The 22535-nt window shown below is 36.0% G+C and overlaps 1 protein-coding gene across 1 annotated transcript in view; it reads left to right on the plus strand.

Moving 5' to 3' along the window:
- Nucleotides 1–327: 327 nt before the first annotated feature.
- The window catches only part of LOC121969781 (monooxygenase 1-like), a 43022-nt gene continuing 20814 nt past the window's right edge, over nt 328–22535 (plus strand). Inside the window, exons 1-2 of the mRNA XM_042520026.1 lie at nt 328–479; nt 1013–1159. Of these exons, the coding sequence (XP_042375960.1) occupies nt 397–479; nt 1013–1159 (230 nt within the window). The 5' untranslated portion in view covers nt 328–396. The remainder of the gene's footprint in view (nt 480–1012; nt 1160–22535) is intronic.

A 22535-nucleotide genomic window follows, 5' to 3' on the forward strand; every position in this document is an offset into this window, starting at 1 on the left:
GGTCAATGTAAGAGTACTCATATTAATTTTTTTTATTATTATATCTAAAATTTAAAATAAATAATTTATTTTATTAAATTTAGATAATTATTTTTTATTATACACAAATTATCTAAAATTTTATTATATTTATAGAATGAGTGGAAAGAGAGCGGTTAAAAAGAATTAATATTGAAAAGTAATATTATTTTATTTTTAAATATTTTTTTTTAATTTAGAAAATTATACATCATATTTAAATTTAAAAATATAGAAATATCAAAATAATTTAATTATTCTATTTAAAATTTAAGATAAAATGGTGCACTAACAAAAATATACAAATAAGCCGCAATCATCGAACATGTCCATCTCGCGTCTGGCCCTTGGAACTTGAAGCTGGAGACTGAAGAGAAGATGAGCTCAATCGAGGAGCACCATGGCGTTGTGGTTCTTGGGGGAGGCATATGCGGCCTTGCCACTGCTTTAGCTCTTCAGAGGTGTTCCTGCTTTTTCTTTCTTCCCCCCTTTTTTAGGGATTCCTTTTTCCTCCTTCCATTTCGCAGGATCTTGTCTGTCTTTCTGCCAAGACTCTCCGACACTTTTTGATACATTAAGTCAATTCTGGTATCAGTTTTTGTATTGACAATTGTCTAAAGAATCTATTCGCATCAACATGTCTTCCACCTAAAAGTAACTTTACAAAACATTTTGTTAAAAATGAAACCTTGTACTAAATTGAGAATCCACAGTGGCGTCTTCTTGTTTTCCACGGCATTCTACATGGATACTTCCTAATCTTTTGTTATGGCCTATAAAATATAGTTACGAGTCACCTTCCAATCTTCCTCTTGTTTTGATTATAATTTATTTTTGTTGCCATTTTTTATGTTTCTGAAACTGTTGCTGAATAGCGAGTTTTTATTTGGTTCAGTCAAGTTATATCTCTAGATACACTATCCATTGAGACAAAAAAATAATAATAATAAGCAAACTAACATCTTGCTTTGATTTTGATTGACAAAATGTGCAGGAAAGGAATCAAGAGTCTCGTTCTTGAGAAATCCAATAAACTGCGATCTTCAGGGGCAGCAATTGGTATTTGGGCAAATGGTTGGCGTGCTCTTGATCAGCTAATGGTGGGCTCAGAGCTACGACCAAAGGCTATACCTTTGTCAGAGTATGTTCAAATCTCTTCTTACTAGATAGATATATAATATATTTAACAGCATGTCCTTTTTGTTGTTCGTCATTGTTGTTTTGGAGCAAACGCGTAGAGAGAGGGAGAAGCTTTGAGGAAGGAAAATGAATTGAAAAACATGTCATGATTCACAATAAATCCCACATATTTATAGGGGTTAGAGATACAAGATACACCACATTAACATTACACTTCTACATTGTTTTTTCTACTTTATAGCCCTGAGTGGTAGAAAACTATAGTAGAAAATTGACTAGGAGGAGGACAAACTTTTTACTTTATAATTAAATCTGCTCAACAACATTCCCTTGAACTTAATTATCCTTCATCCTTCATTTCAAGAGTTGTCTTGAGCTTGACAAAGAGATCAAATCATAGCAAAATGTCTACTTATCTTGTATCTTGATGTAGACTAGCTCAACATTCTTTTTTTTTACATGTTCTCTAATGAAAAGATAGTGTAAGAAGATGTGCAGACTTATTTCATGATGCATTAGGTTCCTTGCAAGTGCAATAGCAGATTTGCTGTCAATATGTATCTTTGTTGACAACAAAGGTTAATGTTGCAATCTATATTCTTCTTAGTCAAATAACATGACACAAATATGATAATGTTGCAAGATAGTCTACTTCACATGTTGAGAGTGTCACAATCTCTTGTTTCTTAAAGACCTATGTAAAAGCCATCTCACTCATATAAAATACAGAGTTACTGGTATTTCTTTTATTCAAACCTCCTCCCTTATCATTATTAAAATATTCATAAAGTTAAAAGTTATTAGAAGGAGAATATAATAACACTTGTGAAATGTACCTCGAACATAACAAAGAATTCTCTTGGCTACATTCGAGTGAGTAGATTTTAGTTTCTCAATATAGTGATTAACAGTCTTGTGCATTTTTGGATCCACTTAAGTGAGATCTACTTTTTCTCCTTTATCATTTATTTTTTGTCAATTTAACAATCCATCTTAAACTTCTTGAGGATTCCCTTGAATAAGATCCTTGTGACAAGGAATTGTCTTCTTCGTTTTCTTTACTTCCGGTCCAAGAATATAACTTATGAACCCTATGTCTCCATCTATGTCATGGTTAACTTGAATATTTTAAACATTTGTTGATTGCTCCCTATGAAGCTAAGATTATCCACGTACAAGGCAACAAATAAGATATTCTTATTTTATTTGAAATATAAAGCGTGCTCATATAAACATTGATTGAACCTATTAGCTTTAGAATGAGCATTTGTCCAACTATTCTATGTCCTTGGTGATGGCTTCAAGCCATAGCCTTTTTCAATTTTTAAACTTTTACTCTTCTCTTTTCTCCAAAAAGCATGGTTTAAAATTTTGACTCGTATTAGAGATTCGATTTATGTCCGAAACGATATGGTTTCAATACTGTATCTAGCTGATATGGTTTTTGTATTTTTAAATATAAAATATATTAACAAAAAATAAAAAAAATTTAATCTAAATATTAAAAAAAATAAAAATACAAAAAAAAATTTATTTAAAAAAGGAAAAAAATGCAGGATTGTAGCACCTTCGTGACTTCACAACCACTTTCGTAGGCTCACAGGGGTGTCGTGATCTTGCGGCGACCTCCCTGACCCATTGTGGTGCCTCCCGCGATGCTAATGCAAGGCGACAAATTTCGCTCGTTTCTCCCACATGTTATGAGAGTTTAAACCATGCCATAGAGTTATGAATTGTTAACAAAAACTTCTTTACTAAACTCAATCAAAATATTTGTTTTGACATTATTTGATCTATCTTACATTTGTTTTCAACTGCAATAGAAATGAGCAAGCAAATAATTTCCATATGTGCAACCCAAGCAAATACCTCATGGTCCTCATCATATTTGACATTGACTTGTTCCTCACATCATTTTACTACTATGCCTTGTATTTTATACTTCTCCTTGAGCATTTTCTAGGTCTTTAAGACCCATTTTAGGGAGGTGGAACAAGCTCCCAGATGTCATCATTCTTAATTGCCTTGACTTTTTCAATCATGGTTTCTTTCCACTTGTCTCTATGTGCTTCCTCAAATAAAATTTCTTCTTGTTTATCCATTATGACAAATGATATTTAATTCATTTGCTACCTCATAAATTTATTTAATTTCACTTATCTGTTGTAGTATTGAGGTGTCTTTAAGAGTCTATTTGTTGATGACGAGGACGATGATATGGGTAAAAAAGAAGATTGAGATGAATTCAATATATTTTGCTCTTCTTGGCCTTCTTCATCAAGGATAAATTGTTTTTTTTTCTCCACGCTATTTTTGTTATTATTATTATCATCATCATCATTTTTATTTTTGTGGAGAAGAAGGTGTCTTGAGAATTTGCCAAAGTCTATGCTCTTCACAAGAGCTTTGAAAAGCTCTAGATGTGAACTCTCCACCACAATCGTATCAAAGAACTTTAGCTTGGTAACCACTAGTTCCTCCATGATAGTCATGAACTTTTTAGAGTTGTTTAAGGGGTTTCCATTAAAAGTTAGAGAATAATGATTTCTCTTGAATGATGTTTGAGAGATCAATCAACAAAAAGTAGGTATAGATGAGTTCTAGTGGCCTTTTTGCGAGTTTTGTTGCTTCTCTTGGAAATGTTTGTTGAAAATACATCCCTTTTAAAATTGATGTGAAATTTCAATTTTGACCTTTGAATGTTTATTGAAACCATAAAAATATATATGCCTAAATCTCAAATGTCATAACCATGGTATACTATTTGTATGTGCATTCAAACATTCGATTGCTACATGCTTAATCTTCAACATAAAAGTTGTAATATTAATGTTGGACATCTAAACTTGAGCTATTAAGTTATTACTTTTATCAGTTAGGTAGTAAAGTTTTCTATTCTTCATATGAACATTGTAATCTCTTTTTAATTGTTGACTCATGTTCAAAATATTTGTTGTCATGCTTGGCATATAGTAATTATTGAAAATAAATCTGACTTTTACTTTTAATGTTGATAAGAATTTTATCTTACCTCTCATAGATACTCATCCACTAATCCATCAAGTCAATGAACCATTCCTTGTGCCTATACAAATGATTGTTGCATTATTCAAGTAGCCTAGACTTTGATCTCCAACATCTTATGGTGAGTGGTTGATCTATAATGTTCTTTTTGACAATTAAAGAATAGATGCACTGAAAGTGAGTGGTTTAGTTGATAGTGGATGCTTTAAGGTAAATGACTAAAGATGCCAACAAATTCACTATATTAAAATCAAGGTTCTAAAATTCGCTAGGCGCTAGTCGGGCGGCAGACTAGCGCCTAGCGCCTAGGCCGCCTAGGCGGGGACTAGGCGCCGCTAGGCGGATTCCTCGGTATCCCTTGTTTCATGTGGACTATGTATGCTGAAATAAATGCATACTTTCCAATACCAAAAACTGAAAAACTATAAAAGAAAACTAATAGTTTTGTGCAAAGGAAATATACTAGACTCAGTAAATATTAGTAAAAGAAACAGTTGAACAATAGGACATGCAGTATGTTATCATAATCATATAGTAAACAGTAGAACATTAGAAAATAATAGCAATAGTTCAATTCAAGATTACAATGCATTGTGAACCAATAACCACTAAGCAAAATATAATTGTTAAATAACATAAATCATGTCTTAACAAAATGAGTTCAAAATTACACAACTAATAAAATGAAATCTCATAGACTCATATTTATTCTGCTTCTTCTTCTCCATAATTTTCAATAACTTGTTCTTCATCGGACACAAACTCAATATCATTATTGTGATCCTCGTCTTCTTCTTCGGATTCAAAATCATCTTCATGAAGTTCTTTCACTCTAGAACTTCTTCGGGGTTGTAGATTTTCATCTGCTCCACTTGCTTCATCAACCATTTGCCAAGTGAGCCCGGAACCTAATTCAACTTCATCATCTTCTCCACCATTCACAATCCAACCTTGTGCATTTGAAGCATCTTTTGCAAGAAGGACATCAACATTTCTTTCTTTTTTTCTTTTTTTTTTGTTCAACAACCTAACATTAAATTAGACAAATACTAGATTGTTCAACCTGTTGGCATCCAACCTATTTCTTTTCTTTGTATGAATCTAAAAAAACAGAGAAAGTAAATATTATAGTTAGTACCTGAATATATAGACGTTAAAAATTATAGCTAATTTAATTAAAGACTGAAAGTTTAAAACTTATTCCTTCAAATGTACTCCAATTTCTTTCACACCCAGATGAACTTGTAGTTAATGAAAGTATCCTCAATGCCACCTTTAGCAAGTTAGGTGTGTGAGCACCGTATGTACTCCACCATGCACATGGATTAAATGTATCATCATTTTTTTCACATGCTTTTGCTGCCAATGTTTTTCCAAATAACCCAATCTTATCTCTATATTTTGGAAATTCCTTATTAATAATTGTATCTTGTAGATCTAACTCATTGGCATGCAAAGTTTCTATGCATTCAAAAATTCCCATCGCGACCTCCTCATAAAGAGCAATAGAACTATCTTTATAGTAAAAGAAAGGATTCAACAAAAAAAATAGTGGTATGCAATGATGTATCAAGTCTATCCTTAATTTTTGACTCAATAATGGCTATGATAGACTGATAATTTGATTCCACGTTGTTCAGAGCCACCTTGATATCTTCTTTAGCTTGAAGAAGCTCCCCATATAGAAATCCCATCGATGACTTTCTATCTCCATCTATCAATCGAAGAACTCTTACCAAAGGAGCAAATATTTCCAAACAAAGTGTCAAACCATTCCAAAAACTCATGCTCATCACTGTAGAGTAAGGCAATTTTCCTTTGTTTGTTTTTGACCATTTACATTTCTCCCACATATCACTTGTAAACATGTCCCTTAAACTAGCTTTTGTTTCAATCAAACTTTGCAATGTGAGGAAATTTGATGCAAATCTGGTAACTCCTGGTTGGACTATGTCTCTCTTCTTCGTGAAACTTCTCATCAATGATAAAGTCTTATGGTGAGCATAGATGAAAATGGTAAAAGACTTGAATTGCTCAATAACCTTTTTATATCGTGGAAGTTTGCCAATACTTTCGAGCATGAGATTAACCGTGTGAGTTGCACATGAACTCCAAAAAATCTCAGGTCGCTTTTCTCTCATCAATTTAGCTGCAGCCATATTGTTGGTGGCATTGTCTGTTACAATCTGAACAATATTCTGAGCTCCTACTTGTTCAACACACTTGTCAACATACTCAAAAATAAGTTCAGCTGTATGCGCCTCGTCTGAAGACTCCTTAGACTCTAAAAATGTAGTACCCTCCTTGCAATTAACACAAATTTAAGATGCTTCTTTTTTCTATCACTCCATGCATCTGTCATGATCGAGCATCCATTCTTTGCCCATTCTCCTTCATGTTTCTTCAACAATTGTTTTGTTCTTTCAACTTCGACTTTCAATAGTAGCTCCCTAAGTTGATATTGAGTTGGAGGCTTGAATCCTGGCCCAAATTGACCCACTGCCTCCATTAGTTGCTTGAAGCTATCATTATCAACAGCATTGAATGAGATTCCATTTTCATAAACCCATCTCCCAACATATTGTTGAACTTGTTGAGTTCTCTATTTGAAAAGAGCCTCATTTATATTTTTTTGGCGAAGCACTTTACTTCCACTGGAGCCTGCATTTTCTGGAGCAATTATCGATGCATATTTATCCATGGGGTCAAGTGGAAGAGGTTTTTTAATTCCATTCATCCCTTCAATTTCAAGACCTTCTTCTTCGTCTAGAGAAATAGTCACCTCTGTTCTACAATTTTGTTCTTACATTATTTTATTCTTCTTTCTGTTCCTTCCTTCTAAAATAGCCTGTTTGCACTTATTTTTGTCTTCTTGAGATGCTTTTCGACAACCAGATACATTTCCAGATATATTTCCAATGTGCTCCTTTATCCTATACACTCCCTCTGACATTGTTTTTCCACATAACTTACATTTAATTTTGTCGAGATTCATAGGATCAATCAATATCCCAAATTCCCATCCGATATCATTTGACTTTCTTCTAAGAATCCCTGATTCAGGCTGAGTAACAGATGCCGTCGAAGATGGTTTGCTTGTCATTGATAACAGATAATCTGAAGGAAAAAAATTATATATAACAAGACATAATATGATAATAAAATTTAATTATACCATGCAAATATACAATATAAAATAATGAAAATATGAAATATAACATTAAGTCATTAACAAGTCTGAGAATATTTTTTAATATATCTTAATCTAATTAATAAAATTTATTAGATATTTGTTTAAATAAATTTAATTTTAAATATATTTTTTAAATTATTAAATCTGTTATATATAAATTAATAATATTTATTGGAATTTTTAAAATTTTCATATTTTTAAAACTGATTTATATAAATTAATAATATTTATTAGAATTTTTAAAATTTTAATATAATTTTAATAATTAATATTTATAAATCCGATTAATATACATTTATAATATATAAAATTTATAAATATGATTTATATAAATTAATAATATTTATTAAAATTTTAATATAATTTTAATATGTATAAATCCGATTAATATAAATTTATAATATATAAAATTTATAAATAATTAAATATGATTTATATAAATTAATAATATGTATTATATGTTTTTTAATTTTAAATATTTTTATATTTTTAAATCTGATAAATGATAATATTTATTATAATTTTTTAAATCTGTTAATATATAAATTAATATTTAATATTATTTATTTAAAAAAATTAAATATATTATTTATATATTTAAATATGATTATATAAATTAATAATGGTTATTAGAATTTTATATATAATTTTATATATTTAAATTTGTTTTATATAAATTAATAATATTTATTATAAAAAAGATAAATTTTAAATATATTTAATTGGGATCTTAATTTTATTAGGCTTTATGAACTCAACCTTATTATTAAAATTATCCCCGTGAGGAGTTAGGAATTATTTTAATTTATTAAATCTAAAAAAAATTAAAAAATGACAAAAGAAAAAAGAAAAAATGCCGTCTCTATCGCGACTCGCGCGACGGCACGGACGCCACAGGCCCCATCATCATTCACAAACTAGAACTTGTACCGTGAGGCGGTGTGTGTTCTGCAATGAGAAACTAGGATGCTTATATAGAAAAAGATGAGAAGGTTGGGTTTGTGAACTGGGTGCTCATTGGGCCCCATCATCGTTCACAAGTGCCTTATCTCTTTTTCAATAATGTCTGTTTTTACAGCTAATGCATGCCTTTACAGCTATACTCTTTTACAGATGGGCGGCTCCCCGAGGCTCAACCCATGTGAAAAGATTCGTTATTATCTCTTTGGATTTTCAGGGCCCACCATTGCTCTGTCTTTTTACGGTGGTGTCTCATTTATTTTCTGGACGATTCCTTGCACGCGAATAAAGGTGTCCAATATGCACCTTTAGTCTGCATCACTTCTGGTAAAGCATCTTGGAAGTAGAGGTAGAGTCCTCTTTTGACTTGGCATCGTCTGACAAAGTCTTTTTCCTTAGCGTTGAGGATAAGCTTGAGTTCCCATAAGCTATTAAGGAGATTCCTTGCTACAGTGTCTTCGATGTCTTCCATATGCTGTCTTTTGTCTTTTTCATAGGGAGTGTTGGTGCTAGGCCCAATTCCTTCAGCGAGTTCTTGGTATTGGTCCAGTAGTGGATAAGGCCCGCAAGGTGTTGGAGGGCTTGAGTATGAGGCCTGTTCTTTAGTTGCTCCAGGGTTACTTCGAAGTGAGCCATGATAGTCATGTCTTCGTCGGATGGGCTCCATGGGCCTATAAGAAAACAAACAAGTCTGGATAAAGCATCAGCCAAGTGGTTATCCTTACCATCTATATGCTGGAATTGCACAGTAATGCCTAAGCCAGTGATAAAATCAGTAAAGGCTATCCAGCGAACTCGGGAAGGCTTATTTTGTGCTGTTTTGTTGAAGAAGCTTATAATCGCCTGACAATCTGTTCGAATTAAAAGCTCTTCTTTGTCAAGATAGTATATTTTGAAGCTATTCATGCAATTCATTATAGCATGAATTTCAGCATCGATTGTAGACTTAGGTGGGGAGAACTTGCCGCTTGCATAAGCACATATTAATTCTGAAGATTTTGGGTCAAATTTTTGGGGTTTCCATTTTAGAACTCCTCCCCAGCCTTCCATACATCCATCTGATTCGATGATAACAAAGCATTTTGCAGGGGGTATTGCTAAGTCTGGAAGTGTTTTGACCATTGTCTTTACTTTTTCAACTAATGCCCAATCCTGCGTATTCATCCTCTTTTCCCCATTTGGAGATGTTTTTGAGTATAGGGGACCAAGTATCTTTCCCAGATTAGGGATATAAGAACGGACATAATTAAGAATTCCAAGCCAAGATCTCAATCCTTTGGTAGTCTGAAGGTCTTGATTATTGAAATCTGCTATCTTTGAGATTATGTGGGTTTGTAGTTTGATTTTTGAATGCCCAATAGTAGCTCCAAGGAATTCTATTGTTGGGCTCCCAATCTTTATTTTTGTTGGGCTCAATATCAGCCCATTTTGCTGACATATCTTTAGAAGGACCTTGCAATGCTCACGATGATCTTCTTCATTTTCTGAAAAGACTAGAATGTCATCAATATAAACTGCTATAAATTTTTCAGTACCTTTAAAGCAGTTATCCATCTTGCGTTGAAAGACAGCAGGAGCATTTTTAAGGCCGAAAGGCATAACAAGCCATTCAAAAAGGCCATCTGGCACCCAGAAGGCTGTCCATGGTACTGATCAGGATCCATAGCTACCTGATGGAAGCCGCTTTTGAGGTCGAATTTTGAGAAAATCTTGCTTCTTCCAACCCGGTGTATTATTGTATTAATACCTGGAAGGCTATATTGGTCTTTGTGGGTATTATCATTTAGCCTTTTGTAATTAAAGACCATCCGTTCTTTACCTTTTGTTTCCCTTCCTGTCTTAGGATCTACAGTTGTACCTGAGTAGACTATAATTGCCGTAGTTCTGTGACGGCTGTTACTTGGCCTGATAACCTTAAGGTCCAGTAACGACTTGATATGTCTTCTGAATGAGTCTTGCATCTGAGGGGTTACGTGTTTGAGTGGTCTGTCTTCAATTGTCAAATCAGGATTCTTGATATCCAGCTTGCAAGTAACCAGATTAGAACTCCAGAACTTCATGGGGTTATCCCCAATATAACCAGTGTTGGTTAGTTCAACAATTAAATCTTGTAAATATTGTCCTGGTTGCCATGTACATACCTGCTCCTGAATTTGTACATATTCTTCTTCTTCGAGTTCCAATTCTTCGATTATAGGAGCTGCAGGGATAACTTGTTGAGTATGAATAGTAGTAACATTTTTATAAAATGTTACCTCATTGCCTTCTATACGGACTCCTCCATGCATAGCACGTATAAAGTTGCAACCAAGAATCATAGTAATGTTTCCTCCTAATGTAAGGGGGAAGGCGTATGTATATGGTATCCTGAACTGATGATCCCCAATTTTCATATTGCCGTACTTCAATTTTTTAATGGCTGTTGTCTTAGAATTGATGCCGCTGAAATTGACAACAAAAGTATTATCTTCAATGGCGAGTGGGGGTATTGATACCTGATCTATGCAGCAGGTGGTTGCGCCTGTATCTAGAATGACATTTACTTTGAAACTTTCTATCCCTGGGATAGAGAGTTCAACCACCAAATTAAAGAGGCCATTTGTTTTGAGTTTTGGTTGCTTTGCTTCTTCAATAGAGAATACCTTTTCCTTCCCTGAATCAATTAATACATGTAACTCATGTAACTCTTCTTCCTCTTCATAAAATTCTTTACCTTCAGGATGGATAGGTTCTTTTTCTGAATTTTTCTCAAGATCCCTCTTTTCAAGTTCCAAGAGGTCAATTCTGAGTCTGAGTTCTTCATTCTCAGTGTCCACTTCCAATTTGTCAGCCTGATGATTTCTCAGCATTTCTTCTTTTTCAGCAGCAAACTCTTTCTTTAGAGATTCCATCTGGATTTCTGCTAATAATTTAACACTTGCAACCTCCTGTTTTAATCTTTCAATTTCTGCTACTGCCCAAGAAATATAGTTTTGCTGTTCCTGTATTAAAGTATTAGGGGAAAAGGGAACAGGCACTGACCTTTCTACAGGAATACTCATATCAAAGTAATTCCTTGTGCACATACCACATGATGTTATCTTGCAAATATTGCAATGCATACGGTGTCTTTGCATAGTCTCCCTCTTGCAACATGTGCATTTCTGATGTAGAGGTGGTATTTCTCCATTGATTTCCCATACGTGGTTGCAATCATGTTATAGTTTGGAAATTTTAACCATTGGCTGCCATCCTTTTGTTTTTCCTATCATATAGGAGTTTGTATGTTCGATAAAAACAAATAAGAATTCTTGGTTGAGGATGGTGTTCACCTGATGATCTTCTCCCTCCGATATACTGAAGATAGCATCTGACTGCTCATCTCCTTCTTGCACAGATAATATTTCATAATCATCAGGTATCTCTAGTCCTTCAAATAGAGCTACTCTTTTGGTATTTTTGTATTTTCTAGGGCAGTCTCGTGCAAAGTGGCCTTCTTCCCCACATAGGAAGCATTTACACTTCTTGTTGCGGAGCAAGTGCTTCTTCTTTTCTATTCGCGCATGAGTTTGGTGGGGTTTGCCTTTGTAGGTAGTAGACCTTCTTATCCCATATTTCTTCTTCGGATCTTTGTAGTATCCAGGAATAGGTACTTTACTACAGAATGATAGGTCTTTGAGAGACCTACTGAAAGCTGCCTTTTTACATTCTTCTTCCAGGTATTTGTATGTAAAGATTACCCTTGGATGTACTCCTGTAGTATTTCCTTGATATTTATCTTCAAAGGCTGCTTTTATTCTTCGTCCCAATTCTCCAGGAAGCTTTAGTCAGAATTTTTCAGATAATTCAGGCCCAGTGAAAAGTCTTCCTGTTTTTGCTGCAAGAGTCATATAATATGGAATCAGATCCTTTACCTGAGGGCATGTAAGTCTTTCAAGATCTTTATAAGCCCTGTCTTGCATGTCAGTGGATCCTTGAAATGGATCCTCTAATAAGAATACCCTTCGTATCTGGGAAATAATATTCTGGGTACCGTTTCTTCCATCACTAGCATTGACTAACTCTTGGTATTTCTCCAAGCAAATTTTCAATATACTCAGCTTTGTCCAGAGGATCAGTGAAATTTTGTAGTGCTACCACATTCTTGGTAATGGCTTCCCATCGGAGAAATACATCTTCTATTAGGTGCAACTGAGTAGGAAGTGTGAGAATAGCTCCTGTTTGTTGTTGAGCCGTTGGCAAATTCCACTACTCAGAGCTATCTTTCCTTTTGAAATTACCTTTTGCTAAAGGGGTAGCCATGCTTATTGGTTCTTCCTTTAGAGCTCTGTTTGGAGGGTAGCCGACAGGGTTCATTGTAGTATCCGCAGGTGGCCTATAGGAAGATGCTTCTTGAGAGTAAATTTGCTCTTGTAGCTGCTGTAACCTTGGATAATCCGAAACCCATTCTTCTGAAATACCAGAGGTGGTTGCTGCTGTAGTCGCAGCAATAATATGCTTACTCCCACCAGCTTCCGCGAACGGATTGACAAATTCGTCTTCTGAAGTGGGATATTGAGGTGTATCCTGTAAAGCTAAATATTGCAAATAATCAAGGTAGTCATCATCAGGGATAGTTTCTGTTAGCATACATAAAAATTGCGTAGGATTTGATGACGCCTGAGAGGACGTTGATGAAGGCAGGGAATCCAATTCTGCTTGCAGCTGTCGCCTATATTCCCTTGAAGTCCGTAGCCGCCTTGTTGTAATTGCAAGGCTGCGTTGCATGGAGGGTGCTTCATCTAGTAGGTTTAAATATGCCTCTTCTGTTCTTGTTATAGTTGTGACCGGGGGGATCTGGAAGGGATCAGTGAACACTCTCAGAGGCCATTTCACTGGAAGATATACTCAGCCTTGTCTCAGAGGCCATTTCACTGGAAGATATACTCAGCTTATCCATTCAGGAAAAGCCCAAGGAAGCAAAAGAAACACTGAGAGTGTTCACTGATCCCTTCCAGATCCCCCCGGTCACAACTATAACAAGAACAGAAGAGGCATATTTAAACCTACTAGATGAAGCACCCTCCATGCAACGCAGCCTTGCAATTACAACAAGGCGGCTACGGACTTCAAGGGAATATAGGCGACAGCTGCAAGCAGAATTGGATTCCCTGCCTTCATCAACGTCCTCTCAGGCGTCATCAAATCCTACGCAATTTTTATGTATGCTAACAGAAACTACCACTGATGATGACTACCTTGATTATTTGCAATATTTAGCTTTACAGGATACACCTCAATATCCCACTTCAGAAGACGAATTTGTCAATCCGTTCGCGGAAGCTGGTGGGAGTAAGCATATTATTGCTGCGACTACAGCATCAACCACCTCTGGTATTTCAGAAGAATGAGTTTCGGATTATCCAAGGTTACAGCAGCTACAAGAGCATATTTACTCTCAAGAAGCATCTTCCTATAGGCCACCTGCGGATACTACAATGAACCCTGTTGGCTACCCTCCAAACAGAGCTCTAAAGGAAGAACCAATAAGCATGGCTACCCCTTTAGCAAAAGGTAATTTCAAAAGGAAAGATAACTTTGAGTGGTGGAATTTGCCAACGGCTCAACAACAAACAGGAGCTATTCTCACACTTCCTACTCAGTTGCACCTAATAGAAGATACATTTCTCCGATGGGAAGCCATTACCAAGAATGTGGTAGCACTACAAAATTTCACTGATCCTCTGGACAAAGCTGAGTATATTGAAAATTTGCTTGGAGAAACAGGAAGATTAACTTGGATCCAATGGCGTATGGCCTATCCTAATGAATACCAAGAGTTAGTCAATGCTAGTGATGGAAGAAACGGTACCCAGAATATTATTTCCCAGATACGAAGGGTATTCTTATTAGAGGATCCATTTCAAGGATCCACTGACATGCAAGACAGGGCTTATAGAGATCTTGAAAGACTTACATGCCCTCAGGTAAAGGATCTGATTCCATTCCTAACAGATTATATGACTCTTGCAGCAAAAACAGGAAGACTCTTCACTGGGCCTGAATTATCTGAAAAATTCTGGCTAAAGCTTCCTGGAGAATTGGGGCGAAGAATAAAAGCAGCCTTTGAAGATAAATATCAAGGAAATACTACAGGAGTACATCCAAGGGTAATCTTTACATACAAATACCTGGAAGAAGAATGTAAAAAGGCAGCTTTCAGTAGGTCTCTCAAAGACCTATCATTCTGTAGTAAAGTACCTATTCCTGGATACTACAAAGATCCGAAGAAGAAATATGGGATAAGAAGGTCTACTACCTACAAAGGCAAACCCCACTAAACTCATGCGCGAATAGAAAATAAGAAGCACTTGCTCCGCAACAAGAAGTGTAAATGCTTCCTATGTGGGGAAGAAGGCCACTTTGCACGAGACTGCCCTAGAGAATACAAAAATACCAAAAGAGTAGCTCTATTTGAAGGACTAGAGATACCTGATGATTATGAAATATTATCTGTGCAAGAAGGAGATGAGCAGTCAGATGCTATCTTCAGTATATCGGAGGGAGAAGATCATCAGGTGAAAACCATCCTCAACCAAGAATTCTTATTTGTTTTTATCGAACATACAAACTCCTATATGATAGGAAAAACAGAAGGATAGCAGCCAATGGTTAAAATTTCCAAACTACAACATGATTGCAACCACGTATGGGAAATCAATGGAGAAATACCACCTCTACATCAGAAATGCACATGTTGCAAGAGGGAGACTATGCAAAGACACCGTATGCATTGCAATATTTGCAAGATAACATCATGTGGTATGTGCACAAGGAATTACTTTGATATGAGTATTCCTGTAGAAAGGCCAGTGCCTGTTCCCTTTTCCCCTAATACTTTAATACAGGAACAGCAAAACTATATTTCTTGGGCAGTAGCAGAAATTGAAAGATTAAAACAGGAGGTTGCAAGTGTTAAATTATTAGCAGAAATCCAGATGGAATCTCTAAAGAAAGAGTTTACTGCTGAAAAAGAAGAAATGCTGAGAAATCATCAGGCTGACAAATTGGAAGTGGACACTGAGAATGAAGAACTCAGACTCAGAATTGACCTCTTGGAACTTGAAAAGAGGGATCTTGAGAAAAATTCAGAAAAAGAACCTATCCATCCTGAAGGTAAAGAATTTTATGAAGAGGAAGAAGAGTTACATGAGTTACATGTATTAATTGATTCAGGGAAGGAAAAGGTATTCTCTATTGAAGAAGCAAAGCAACCAAAACTCAAAACAAATGGCCTCTTTAATTTGGTGGTTGAACTCTCTATCCCAGGGATAGAAAGTTTCAAAGTAAATGCCATTCTAGATACAGGCGCAACCACCTGCTGCATAGATCAGGTATCAATACCCCCACTCGCCATTGAAGATAATACTTTTGTTGTCAATTTCAGCGGCATCAATTCTAAGACAACAGCCATTAAAAAATTGAAGTACGGCAATATGAAGATTGGGGATCATCAGTTCAGGATACCATATACATACGCCTTCCCCCTTACATTAGGAGGAAACATTACTATGATTCTTGGTTGCAACTTTATACGTGCTATGCATGGAGGAGTCCGTATAGAAGGCAATGAGGTAACATTTTATAAAAATGTTACTACTATTCATACTCAACAAGTTATCCCTGCAGCTCCTATAATCGAAGAATTGGAACTCGAAGAAGAAGAATATGTACAAATTCAGGAGCAGGTATGTACATGGCAACCAGGACAATATTTACAAGATTTAATTGTTGAACTAACCAACACTGGTTATATTGGGGATAACTCCATGAAGTTCTGGAGTTCTAATCTGGTTACTTGCAAGCTGGATATCAAGAATCCTGATTTGACAATTGAAGACAGACCACTCAAACACGTAACCCCTCAGATGCAAGACTCATTCAGAAGACATATCAAGTCGTTACTGGACCTTAAGGTTATCAGGCCAAGTAACAGCCGTCACAGAACTACGGCAATTATAGTCTACTCAGGTACAACTGTAGATCCTAAGACAGGAAGGGAAACAAAAGGTAAAGAACGGATGGTCTTTAATTACAAAAGGCTAAATGATAATACCCACAAAGACCAATATAGCCTTCCAGGTATTAATACAATAATACACCGGGTTGGAAGAAGCAAGATTTTCTCAAAATTCGACCTCAAAAGCGGCTTCCATCAGGTAGCTATGGATCCTGATCAGTACCATGGACAGCCTTCTGGGTGCCAGATGGCCTTTTTGAATGGCTTGTTATGCCTTTCGGCCTTAAAAATGCTCCTGCTGTCTTTCAACGCAAGATGGATAACTGCTTTAAAGGTACTGAAAAATTTATAGCAGTTTATATTGATGACATTCTAGTCTTTTCAGAAAATGAAGAAGATCATCGTGAGCATTGCAAGGTCCTTCTAAAGATATGTCAGCAAAATGGGCTGATATTGAGCCCAACAAAAATAAAGATTGGGAGCCCAACAATAGAATTCCTTGGAGCTACTATTGGGCATTCAAAAATCAAACTACAAACCCACATAATCTCAAAGATAGCAGATTTCAATAATCAAGACCTTCAGACTACCAAAGGATTGCGATCTTGGCTTGGAATTCTTAATTATGTCCGTTCTTATATCCCTAATCTGGGAAAGATACTTGGTCCCCTATACTCAAAAACATCTCCAAATGGGGAAAAGAGGATGAATACGCAGGATTGGGCATTAGTTGAAAAAGTAAAGACAATGGTCAAAACACTTCCAGACTTAGCAATACCCCCTGCAAAATGCTTTGTTATCATCGAATCAGATGGATGTATGGAAGACTGGGGAGGAGTTCTAAAATGGAAACCCCAAAAATTTGACCCAAAATCTTCAGAATTAATATGTGCTTATGCAAGCGGCAAGTTCTCCCCACCTAAGTCTACAATCGATGTTGAAATTCATGCTATAATGAATTGCATGAATAGCTTCAAAATATACTATCTTGACAAAGAAGAGCTTTTAATTCGAACAGACTGTCAGGCGATTATAAGCTTCTTCAACAAAACAGCACAAAATAAGCCTTCCCGAGTTCGCTGGATAGCCTTTACTGATTTTATCACTGGCTTAGGCATTACTGTGCAATTCCAGCATATAGATGGTAAGGATAACCACTTGGCTGATGCTTTATCCAGACTTGTTTGTTTTCTTATAGGCCCATGGAGCCCATTCGACGAAGACATGACTATCATGGCTCACTTCGAATTAACCCTGGAGCAACTGAAGAACAGGCCTCATACTCAAGCCCTCCAACACCTTGCGGGCCTTATCCACTACTGGACCAATACCAAGAACTCGCTGAAGGAATTGGGCCTAGCACCAACACTCCCTATGAAAAAGACAAAAGACAGCATATGGAAGACATCGAAGACACTGCAGCAAGGAATCTCCTCAATAGCTTATGGGAACTCAAGCTTATCCTCAACGCCAAGGAAAAAGACTTTGCCAGACGATGCCAGGTCAAAAGAGGACTCTACCTCTACTTCCAAGATGCTTTACCAGAAGTGATGCAGACTAAAGGTGCATTATTGGACACCTTTATTCGCGTGCAAGGAATCGTCCAGAAAATAAAGGCGACACCTGCGATGCATCCGGTGTTGCCGCGACGAAGATTCAAGAAACAAAAAAACATAAATGAGCAAAAAAAAACTTACCGGAAGCAACGCGATCAGGGAAGACGAAGAGTCGGGGCGATGAAAGAAACGAAGCGCCTGGCAAATACCTAAAAAACGGGTTTAACCTGCCTTAAAAAGCTAGGCCCGTCGAACCCGCCAAAGCCCGCCGAGGACCACCTAGGCGGCCAACCGCCTAGGGCTTCCGCCTCGCTAGTTTCCGACGCGGCATCCTGCCGCACAACGCCTAGGCGGCCGCCTAGGGCGCAATTTCAAACACTGATTAAAATACATAGAAAAGGTAATATATCCTTTGAAAATAAGGGAAAGCTAAAAGTGATAGACTAAGGTAACATTCAAGGTTCTAAAATTCGCTAGGCGCTAGCACAAATCAGCGCCTAGCGCTTAGGCCGCCTAGACGGGGACTAGGCACCGCTAGGTGAATTTTACGGTATCAACATAAATCACATAATAAATCACATTTTACGACTCCAACACAATAACATCAAATTTAAAATGAGTTCACAATTACACAACTAATAAAATATCACAAATTTATTCTACTTCTTCTCCATTATTTTCAACAACTTGTTCTTCATCCGATACAAACTCAATATCATCATTGGACACAAACTCAAGGTTATATTTTAGTTTTGTTTAATTGGGCATTAAATTTAAAAGCTCAAACTAAAAAAAATCATGAAAACCATGAACTATTTTCGCAGCGCCTAGACGATTCGACGGATTAATCGACACGTAGGGTTGCCTAATCTCGCCTAGCCGCTAAAGCCTCCTAGGCTGGCCGACTAGCTTGTTTTCGGTGCGGCTGGCTGGCGCCTAGCGCCTCGGTGACCTGACCGTCTAGGCCGATTTTTAGAACATTGGTAACATTGATCTTAAATCTAATTTTGTGATTCAAAAAGTTTTACTAGTAGAGGGAATTTAAGTTAAATCTTTTAAGCATTAGTTAACCAAGTGTTTGGTTAAACATTATGAATCTGACACTATGCTTGTTGGACATCAGAATACAATGCATACACAATTGATCTTCCATATGTGTTTATGTTAGAAATCCTGTCATCATTAAAATCAAAGATATACAAATTAGGAAAAATAGGAAAGGATCATTTGTCAATTATTAGCTTTAATTAGTTTTCTTATTATTTAATTTTCTTTTCATTAGTTTCCTTTCTATTGTAATTCTCTCTATAAACAAGAGAGTCGTGTATCTATTCTTTTGTATACGAAATTATTTCTTCCTCATTTTCTAAGTTGGTATCAGAGCTATGTCAGAAGTCACGTCCGAAACCACTACAATCCCTGCCACTATGGTAAAACCTTCTCAAATCTTGCAACACCATTCCAACTCTCATTCAGTCCAGATCATCAGCATCCGCCTAAATGGTGAAAACTTCCTCCGGCGGTCGCAATCCGTCCGAATGTATATCTGTGGGCAAGGAAAAATCGGTTATATCACGGGTGACAAGAAGACTCTTGCTCTTAATAATCCCTTGCATGCCATATGGGATGCGGAAAACTCCATGGTTATGACATGGCTAGTCAACTCCATGGAGGAGGATATAAGTACCAATTACATGTGTTATCCTACTATAAAAGAGCTGTGGGATAATGTTAGTCAGATGTATTCTGACCTGGGTAACCAATTTAGGTTTTTAAATTGACTTTAAAGTTGGGGGAAATGTGTCAAGGAGATGATTCTGTTACAAAATATTTCAATTCATTGAAAAGATTGTGGCAGGATCTTGACCTCTTCAGCACATACGAATGGAAATCTGCTGATGACTGCAACCACCACAAGAAAACCATGGAAGACGGTCGTATTTACAAATTTCTTACTGGTCTCAACGTCGAATTTGATGAAGTACGAGGAAGGATTATTGGGAGATTTCCTCTCCTATCCATTGGTGAAGTATTTGCCGAAGTCAGAAGAGAAGAAAGCTGAAGGAGTGTCATGCTCAGAAAAAGGAGTACCAGTGAGTCAATTAAAAATTCTACCTTATTTACTAATGCTGCAAATTACTAGTGCAGGTCTGATGATAAGCCACGGGTTTGGTGCGATTTTTGCAACAAGCCTCGCCATACACGCGAGACATGTTGGAAAATTTATGGCAAACCCGCCAACTAGAAAAATAGCAAGCAAGGAGAGAAGAATCGTGGAATTCCTACTGCAAATGAAGCCGACTCAGGTCCCTTCAACAAAGAGCAGATGGATCAATTCTTGAAGCTGATAAAATCCAACTTCTCATCTCGTATTCCTAGTGTTTCCTTGGCACAAATAGGTAGCAATCCTAAAGTTCTCCACATGTCTAAAGCTCTCTCCTGTTTAAACTCCTCTCCGTGGATCATAGATTCGGGAGCCACAGACCACATGTCTAGTTGCTCTCACCTATTTGATACTTATTCCCCTTGTTTTGGAAACGAGAAAATTAGAATTGTCGATGGTAGTTTTTCACCTATTGTAGGAAAAGGACTTATCAGACTGACTGAACAATTTAATCTCAATTTTGTTCTTTATGTTCCTAAATTGCCTGCAACCTTTTGTCTGTTAGTAAACTATCTAAAGATTCTAATTGTCGTATTATATTTTTTGAATCACATTATGAATTTCAGGACCGGAACTCGGGGATGATGATTGAGCGTGCTAGGATGATTGAAGGTCTCTACTACTTGGATGAAATACTTGTTAGTAATAAAAAAGCTCAGAGCCTTAACAGTATTAGTTCAAACTAAGTTCGAGATAAAATAATGCTATGACATTATAGACTAGGACATCCTAGCTTTCCTCATTTAAAAATCTTATTTCTAAAGGCATTGATTTTTTTTCTTTAAATTGTGAAACTTGTTTTTTTTTTGCAAAATTTCATCATTTAACTTATTTGTCCAAAAATTACCAGGTCTCCAAATCTTTTTACTTGATTCATAATGATGTTTAGGGCCCATCTAAAATTACTACTCTTTCTGAAAAAAAATAGTTTGTAACATTTATCGATGATCATACACGTTTATGTTGGATTTATTTAATGAATAAAAAATCGGAAGTGAGAAATTTGTTCAAAAATTTTTACACTCTGATTGAAAATCAATTTCAAACCAAAATTTGTATTTTACATTCTGACAATGGAACAAAATATTTTAATGAGCACTTGAGTGATTTTTTGAATGAAAAAGGTATTTTTCATCAATCCACTTACCGAGATACCCCTCAACAAAATGACATTGCAGAACGAAAAAATAAAGATTTACTTGAAGTAGCACGTGCCATAATGTTTTATATGAATATACCTAAGTATTTATGGGGTGAAGCAATTTTAACAGCCTCTTATTTGATAAATAGGATGTCTACTAAGGTGTTAGAGTACAAAACATCTCTTGATTGTCTTAAAAAAATTTTCCCGAAAATTAGATTGTTTTCTGATTTGTCTGTCAAAGTTTTTTGATGTACTGTCTATGTTCATGCTCCATGTCAATTTCGTTCAAAATTTGAACCACGTGCTATAAAATGTGTATTCTTTGATTATTCGTCAAATAAAAAGGGGTATAAGTATTTCGATTCTCAAACAAATTTTTTTTTAAGCATGGATGTGCCCTTTTTAGAAACAAAACCCTATTTTTTCTAAAAATTCTCTTCAGGAGACGACAAGTGAAGAAAAAGATAATTTTTTGGACATTTCTAATCCACTTCCCAATATCATTTTTCCCGACAATCTTGAAAATAATCACCCACCTCTAGTGCCAAGTGTTGAAAACTCTCGATCAAGGGAAGAAATATTACAAATTGATCGTCGTGATTTGAATTCTGAGCTTCAGGTTTATACTAGGAAGAGATTTCATCTGAGGAATAAAGACTCGAATGTCAAGCCTGCACAACACCCATCTGAAAAATTGAGCTATGATTTCGAAATTTCAGGTAACCCTATCACAAGTCTAGCTTTGATTCCTCTTATTGTGTCTAATTCTTCACCTACTATTCCTGATCTTGATGTTCTTATTGCAATTAGAAAAGGTGTTCGAAATTGCACTAATCATCCTATTGCAAATTATCTTTCCTTCCAAAGACTGTCAAAAAACCATAAAGCTTTCACTTCTAGGATTTCACACTTGTTTGTTCCAAGGAATATATAGGAAGCGTTGGATGATTCGAGTTGGAATTTAGCAATCATGGAAGAGATGAATGCTTTAAGGAGAAGTGACACTTGGGAGATAGTTGATCTACCCAAAGGCAAGAAATGAGTTGGGTGTAAATGAGTGTTTACAATAAAATGTAAAGCTGATGGAAGCATTGAAAGGTACAAGGCTAGACTGGTGGCTAAAGGCTTCACTCAGACATATGGGATTAACTATCAAGAGACCTTTGCTCCAGTTGCTAAGATAAACTCTATCAGAATTCTGTTATCTCTTGCAGTAAATTCAGATCGGCCTCTACATCAACTTGACATTAAAAACACATTTCTCAATGGTGATCTAGAAGAGGAGGTATTCATGAGTCTACCGACAGGATTTGAGAAGGGACTTGACAGTGAAAAAGTGTGCAAATTAAACAAGGCAT

This window comes from Zingiber officinale, chromosome 4A, assembly GCF_018446385.1.
Source record: "Zingiber officinale cultivar Zhangliang chromosome 4A, Zo_v1.1, whole genome shotgun sequence".
Lineage (NCBI taxonomy): Eukaryota > Viridiplantae > Streptophyta > Magnoliopsida > Zingiberales > Zingiberaceae > Zingiber > Zingiber officinale.